This window comes from Theropithecus gelada, chromosome X, assembly GCF_003255815.1.
Source record: "Theropithecus gelada isolate Dixy chromosome X, Tgel_1.0, whole genome shotgun sequence".
NCBI lineage: Eukaryota > Metazoa > Chordata > Mammalia > Primates > Cercopithecidae > Theropithecus > Theropithecus gelada.
The window spans coordinates 527,091-535,374 of NC_037689.1; the positions used below are offsets into that span (position 1 = coordinate 527,091).

The 8,284-nt window shown below is 41.5% G+C and overlaps 1 protein-coding gene across 1 annotated transcript in view; it reads right to left on the bottom strand.

Annotated features, from left to right (window-relative positions):
- Positions 1-2,649: 2,649 nt before the first annotated feature.
- LOC112616255 (X antigen family member 5-like) overlaps positions 2,650-8,284 on the bottom strand; it is a 79,996-nt gene continuing 74,361 nt past the window's right edge. The window contains exons 3-5 of the mRNA XM_025373257.1: positions 7,163-7,265; positions 5,490-5,615; positions 2,650-2,672 (exon numbers count right to left, since the gene is read on the bottom strand). Of these exons, the coding sequence (XP_025229042.1) occupies positions 2,650-2,672; positions 5,490-5,615; positions 7,163-7,265 (252 nt within the window). The remainder of the gene's footprint in view (positions 2,673-5,489; positions 5,616-7,162; positions 7,266-8,284) is intronic.

The window sequence follows — 8,284 nt, forward strand, 5'->3', positions numbered from 1 at the left end:
GCTCCTAGGTAGCTCTAGGATGGCGGATTAGAGGGTTGGGACTTTTCAGCCACATCCCCAACCTTCAGGACAGGGAGAGGGGCTGAAGGTTTAGTTGATTACCAGTGGCGGGCCAACAGTTTAGTCAGTCATGCCTATATGATGAAAACCTCCATCAAAACCCAAAAGGACAGGGTTCAGAGAGCTTCTTGCCTAGCTGAACACATGGAGAGTGGCATGCCCGTAGAGGCCACGGAAGCCCCCTGCCTCTTCCTTCTATTCCTTCCCCTACGTATCTCTTTATCTGCATCCTTTGTTAGGATATCCTATTTTCCACAAAATATGTGAGAATTCCCCGGGCTGTCGAGCTGGATGAAAGAACTAGGGCCTAGGTGGAAGAAAGGGGAAAGCAACTAGGGCAACTTGCTGAAGCAAAATTACTTGGATCCTACCTACACTGTCTCCTTACACGCGATGGCATGACATAGCCACGGGATTCCATCCTGCCTCTTACACACTGGCCTTGAGATGGTGGGCAAGATACTTACATCCTGTGGGACAGTTTCCCCATTTTTAAAGTGAAATTAGAATATTTACACTAAATGCTTGCTATGAAGAATAAATGAAATAACAAGATGCAGGCATTACATTGCAGATAAATTTACTGGTTATCTTTCCTTAATCCCTTTAAAATTTCTAATATTTTCATTCCATTTTTCTTTACAACTACATCTCTAGTATGTGATAACTGCTTTGGAATTTCAAGTAGGAATATCAGTCTACCTTTTTAAATGCATTTGACTTCAGAAGGTGATTTCATGTAAATATGTAAGTTAAATAGCAGTGTAGCTGGCATCAGACACGGCATTGATTCTGAAGCTGATTTGTAAATAACCGAGGTGTGACAAGGCCAACCCTATGTCAGTACTATGTGCTGAAAACTTGTTTGATGTGTGTGATGCCATGAAGAATAAGTCTATTCCAGTCAGTCAACACCACACAACTCAATATCACAGTGTGTCAAGAGCTCAGGCAGTCCCTAAGCAGCCCTATGGTGGCTAACGGGGCCACAAGGATCACCAGTGCAGTTGTTATTTTGGCTTGTCATATATTCATCAATTTGGCGGGTAAGAAGACAAGGAGCCCAAATGAATCAAAGTGGTTGATTTACTTGCAGACTCAGCAAAAGCAAGATTAGCATTGTGTCAGCACTGTGTCCCTAGTCCCAGGGTACCACACTGAATTGGAGAAACTCAGTGACAGTACAGATGGTGGGTCTCTCTGCCTGCGAGGAGCCCACAGTCATACCCTAAGGCCAATTTTGAAACCACACTGAATCCTGAACCCAAGATCACACCTTACCGAGCTGCGACTATGGGACAGCAGGGGTGACCCAGCTCCCGAACATCTCGCACAGAACACCTCAGGGATGTCATCCATGCTTGTGAAGAGGAGGAACCTGTGTCAGTGACTACCCTGAACTGACTTGCCTGCTGACAGTTCCCCTAAACCAAAGATGCAAATCAGTTGTTTAGACTGAACGGGGAACCCTAGAGGGAAAGGTTTCTTTGTGGGATGGCACAATGGAGGCCTTGGCCAGCTTCTGCCTGATGACTGTATGTCCTGCTGGGGGTGTCCTAACAAGGGTAAAGTCTTGTAGTCCAGGGGTATCACCTGTGCCCTCTGGGATTGTTCTTACCTGTGTGCCCTGAATATCCCATCACTGCCTCATCCCTGGAAGGCGTGCACATCAACTTCAGCTTCCTGGCCATAGTTGTGCTGAGCCTGAAATGCTGGCTTGAGTTGGATAAAAATGGTTAATACAGAATGTTAGTTAGGAAGTCACCTGCCTTTGTCAGATAGACCTTCAGCATTAATAGGATTCGTATAAGATGAATGTGATGGGAAATTTGATGTGTCAACTTTGCTAGGCCACGATGCATGAGAAATGTTCACTTTGACCAGGGTAGATGTCTCCGTGAAGGGTTTTCTTTACGTGAAAACTAGCATTTAAATCAGCAGACTTTTGGTAAACTTAATTGCCCTCCCCAATGTGGGTGGGCCTCATCCAGTTCCTTGAAGGCCTTCAGAGAAGAAGACTGGGGTCCTCCACAAGATGAAGAAATTCTGCCTCCACACTGCCCTTGGATTTGACCTTTCATATCACCTCTTCCCCGGGTCTCCAGCCTGACATCCTGCTCCGTGAGATTTGGACTTGCCAGTCACAACACTTCCATGGGCTAGGTCTTCAAACTCAGTCTCTCTCTCTCTCTTTCTCTCTCCACCCACCCACACACACGTGTGCACGCATACACACACACACACACACACACACACACACACACACACACACACACCGAGGAACCCTAACCAATAGGCTGCTTACGTCTGGGACCCTTAGGGCATAACTGAGATCAGTACTGCAGGTTGGTGTCACTCTGCTGCAGGGCTCCTCAAGCAGAGGCCAGTGGCGTTCCCCTCCCACCCTCTGCAGACGGACATCCACGTGGCTCATCACTGTGACTCAGGGTTTGGTCATCCAACCGTGTAGCGATCACTACAATTCCACAAGTGTTCCCTGCCCTCCTTCTGCCTGTGAGGTCCTCTGAGATATTTTTAAGTCAAATGTCTAATACAAAACCAGTTTGCGTTCTTTCAGCTTGTATTCATTTAAACCTGTGGTTGCCTTTCACCTATAATAGAAGAACAACATTACTAGCAGAACTGTATTTAGGTGACATTAAAGGTATGCAAAGGACACCAGTGTTTTAGTTGCATACAGTAGACTAAAACCAGAAGCCTATGAGTCACCCATTGGCTTACATGCAGTTAGGCCTCTGTAGAGATTTTGAAGATAGATTTCCAAGCATATACATTATCAATACTTTTTAAACACATCCTGGTTTCCAGTGCTACAAGGAAACCAAAAGAGAGTTAGAGGTCAGAACACTTTAAATCAGGTGAACCTATTAAAAAGTGGTCAAAGCAGAAAGCAAACATTGTGTATACTTTTACTAAAAATATAACCAACACACAAAAAATGTTAAGAAACAAAAGGAATTTACAAAAAAAAATGTTTAATTTAATGCTTTGGCTTGAAACTACATTCTGGATGTCCAATAGACTCCTGGAAATAGTCTGAAAACTATCTTTTAAGAAAACATTTTATTGCATTTGTTTTTTCTCTGTTGTATCTGAAGTGCAAAAATGTTTCTTTGGGCTAGTTTACCCTTCTGTGGTTTTTAAGGTACCGTAATCATTTTCCTCCGATTTTCACCTAAAGTGCTAATGTCAATATGAATACTGCCTTTTTACACTTGAAAGTATTCCCGTTTGTGTAATTAATTATATGGTCACACTAGTTTTAAGCTATCACTATCATTTCTGATGTCAAAACGTGAAACCGTTATATATCATGAACAGTGTGGCAAAAAAACAAAACAAAACAAAACAAGAAACGGAAATAGAGGGATAGGAAAGGAAAATGGAAAGGACAGTAAGACATCTGGAGAAGCCAACTATTTGTTTCTAAAAGTAAGTGTTTTTGAGGGACAACTAGCAAATTTCAGAAGTTCTTCCAGTCTTTGTGATGTTTAGGTATTCACATATTATAGGGATATATTAAATAATGTATATGTGCCTAGCATATCAACCATTTCTTCCATACACTGAAAATATTAGATTATTCACTTTCAATTATAACCTATATTCAATATCTGTGTCTTGTTCATGTTCCATGTTGACCTTTTTCCATTTTCTCCGAGTGTGTAAACTACTGGATACTCTATTCATAACTATTCCCCCCAAAAAAATCTTTTAAATTTGTTACTTTTGGATTCATTTTCCTTTTACTAATGATTCGTATCTGTCTTTTATTCATTTCCTCTTTCCTTTTCCCTTAGGTTTATTCTATTGTTCTTTTATTATTTTTTATTCTTCTCCTTTATCATGTAATGTGTTATCTATGCATTTAAGACTATAATCTTCCTAAGAATACAGTTGAGGCTTCTTCAGTAGGCTCCTGGAAACAGACTGAAAAAGGTCTTTTTGTTTGTTTGTTTGTTTTTGTTTTGTTTTTTGAGACAGAGTCTCGCTCTGTCGCCCAGGCTGGAGTGCAGTGGCCTGGTCTCGGCTCACTGCAAGCTCCGCCTCCCGGGTTCACGCCATTCTCCTGTCTCAGCCTCCCGAGTAGCTGGGACTACAGGCGCCCGCCACCACGTCCGGCTAATTTTTTGTATTTTGTTTAGTAGAGATGGGATTTCACCGTGTTAGCCAGGATGGTCTCAATCTCCTGACCTCGTGATCTGCCCGCCTCGGCCTTCCAAAGAAAACTGTCTTTGAATGTAAATGGTCTAATGGAATGGTTCAGCAGTGTAGAGTACAAACATTTAGGTAATTTCTTCCCTAAATATGGAGTGCTCCCTTGAAATTCAGAAGCTCTTCTAATTAACAGTCAGCAATTTGGAAAATACGTGTAAAAGATACTTATGTCGACTACTCACGAATGAGGACGTTACAGTCTTTGAACTTTAAATCGCATCATCCGATGTCTCAAGGCAGAAACCTGTAATATGTAACCTATGATATGGTTAGAGGGGATTCTATCATATGTGTCTTCAATCTAATTACACACAGCAGCTCATGAAGACTGACAGAAGGGCAGGGGGCATGCTTAGCACAGGCATCTTACACCCACCTTGAGCATCACTGACCTACATGCATGCTGCCTGCTTCATTGGTAACAGACACCTGTCTGTCTCTTGCCATTTTATTATTCAGTCGTTCAAGGGTTCACTGCGGGAAGGATTTAAAATGCAATTATTCTTTAAGAACCAGAGAATTCAGAATTTAACAAAATCCAAGAACAGTCATTTAGGTCTCCATACGGGAAAACAAACATCAAGCAGGTTGCCCACTCATTTTCTTAGGAACCATGAAATCTCAACTCAGATATTATAACTGGAGTGAAACTGTTATGAAAAACAAATCATATCTTTGTATTCTATCCAACAGAACATGAAAATACAGAAATCAATCTTGAAACAGATTTTAATATATCTGATTTGCATTTACTATTTTCAATAGAAAAAGATGGATGTAGAATTTTTGGAATTCATCTGAAATCTCACAAATTATGTTAGATCTGGTACTAGAACCTCCTTCAGTACTCAGCATATTTCACACAAAGTGGTATTACAAATGCATTATGTATTTGTTTAAAGCAGAGATTAGAAAAGAATCTGAAAACAGTTAGCTATTGGTTATAGTCACAAGTAAGAAGATGCTTTCATATTTGATGATTCAATACGGCTTTGACCCAATTTGTTTCTGTATCTGATAGTGTTTAAGTCTTCCGGTCAGGCATTTGGGGTCTGAACAACTTTTCAAAGAAGGCCTGCATTTGAATTGTGTTTTTAAAGGGGCAGTAACGTTCTCTCTTTTTATTATCAAAAGTATAATATTGTGAAAAACAGAAAGCACGTAATTTTGCATCTTAATGGATAGCATACCTCCTTCTGGCATTTTAAATTGCTCTGCTTTTGGCAGAATTGTCCCCTGAACATCAGGACCATCTCCGCATTCATCCCCAGTCTTTGACTGAGACAGCTCCTGGAGATCAGCTTCCAGGTCAGGCACTAAAAAAGACAGGGGTTCTTGACTGAAGCAGGCAAACAAGAAGGACAAATAAGGAAAAGATAGTACTCTTTTCCTCAGTGTTATGAAATAAAAGCCTGTAGACCAGTGTGGTAATAAATGTGATGTAAAGATGGCACACTTTTGTTTTCCTGTATTATGAATTCTTATCTTAAATGACAATCTGAGGATAAATCACACCACACCTACATTTCCCATACTTTACCATTGTGTATTATGAATAGTGAATATCGACTATCTAAGAAATCTGGAGTCTGCCACATGGATAGAATTTTAATCATAAATGAAATGTAATTTTCTGAAGGATTAGATCAATGTATTGGCCTGCCTAGGAGAAATCTTACAGTTGTGACACCCATCCCTTGTTGAGGTGACTTGAAAATTATTTAGATAAATTAACATTATGCTTGGGTCTAAGGGCCCTGTATGTAACTTTACATAAATGAATCACATTTAGAATAATGTACCAAAAATAACAGGAAAATCACTGTCTTCCAGTGAGGGTACAGGAAGTTGAGTGCAAAGAAATTAGTGGTCACTGTTGACAGTCATATTCTGGAAACCTCTTAACAGCGAATTGCTAAAATACTCCATGGCCCAAATTCTGCCAGTGTTGAACGCAAAAGTACTATCTAGTGAGTAAACAACTTCTGATTCAGGATAAACTTATGGTACTTTTAGTTTTCTAATGATGAAAGTGTTTCTACAACTTTTAAAAGGCCCTTCGAAATCATGCTAATATAGCTACCTGTATGCCAGTGTCCTGAGTTATCCACCTTTCACCAAACATCCTGAAAAATTACCGATCAAAGGATACCACTCAAAGAGTGGCTGTCATTTATTGAGCTCTTTTCTGGAGTTTCTATTCTGCTTCGTTGAACTGTGTTTTGTCCTGAGCCAATACTAAACTACCTTAGAGTACACACACATTCAAATAATAAGTATCTTAAGCAAAACCACTGACCTTTTCTTATTACAACATGGATAACACAAACCTTGGGACAAAATATGAATTCTGTCTCCATGAGTACAAGGGTTCTTGGTAAACCTCCATTTCAGAGCCTCAGTTTTCTTATTAATAAAATGAGGCTAACATCCTTATGCAAATGGGCTTTATTCAGGGTGTTATAAGGTGGGATGACTTGGCACTCCACATGCTGTTAAAGGGTGCTTACAGCACTATTGACACAATGCCTTAGGAGATCATACAGCAACATTCTAAGAAGAACAAATTAAACTAGTGAAATACTGCATATTTATGCATAAAGTTAAACTGCTTCATCTGATTTAGCAAGGACTGTATTTTCAAGCGTACAAAATATATTTCAAAGGTAAGAGAAGATTCATTACATCCAGGGACTGCATGAAGCTGTAAACTATACTCTTCAATTTTCCAGCCAACTTTTAGCAAATGTTTGCGAGCCTTTCCTAATGTTTTCTTTCCTCCTGTTACTGGTCACGGCATAATGCATGATGCACACATAGGCCTCCTCCCCGCATAGACATTCTTTCTTTCCCTTCCCAGCACCTCGAATATCAGCTGCACCCTGATCTTCTCTCTTCTGACCAGGTGTGGGATCCCGACTTTCAGTTGGTGGTTCCTCTTGTTGAGGCTCCTCATCACTGGGCTCCTGGGACCGTGGTTGTGTGTGTACAAATAAAAAGTTTTGGCTGGGCGCAGTGGCTCACGCTCAGCACTTTGGGAAGCCAAGGCGAGCAGATCACGAGGTCAAGAGTTCGAGACCAGCCTAGCCAACACGCTGAAACCCTGTCTCTACTAAGAATACAAAAATTAGCCAGGCATGGTGGCGCATGCCTGTAATCCCAGCTACTTGGGAGGCTGAGGCAGGAGAATCGCTTGAACCCCGGAGGCGGAGGTTGCAAGTGAGCCGAGATCACACCACTGCACTCCAGCCTGGGCGACAGAGCAAGATTCTGTCTCGGGAAAAAAAAAAATTGTTATCAATACATGTCAACAATGCAAATAAACAGAATACATAGATATTTCTGATCATAAGTAAGTCTAAAGACATTTCTCCAACACTATTCATATACTTATTATTCATCAAGTTATTCTTCCCACAGAGAGGTTACTCTAAGACGGAGTTACCCTCAAGGGCTTTGGAAGGTGGTTTAATCTATGTTGGGATGGATGTGTGCAATCTGTTATGAATAAGCATACGGAGGAAGTCATGGGCAAAATCTGGGGAACACAAGGTCATCCATCCAGGCAAAACCAGAACGTAGGCTGGGCGCAGTGGCTCAGGCCTGTAATCCCAGCACTTTGGGAGGCCGAGGCAGGTGGATTGCTTGAGCTCAGGGGTTCAAGAACAGCCTGGGCAACACGGTGAAACCCCGTCTCTACTAAAATACAAAAAGAAATCAGCTGGGCGTGGCAGCGTGCACCTGTAGTCCCAGCTACTCGGGAGGCTCAGGCAGGAGAATTGCTTCAGCCCAGGAGACGGAGGTTGCAGTGAGCCAAGCCTGGGTGACAGAGCAAGACTCCATCTCCAAAACACACACACACACACGCACACACACAACACACACACACACCACGTAATCCTCTTGGATCAGTCTTTCCTTCATGAGATGCCATGATCATTTTTTATCAGCTCAGAAGACCTTTAACAGTGTATGTATACTAGTT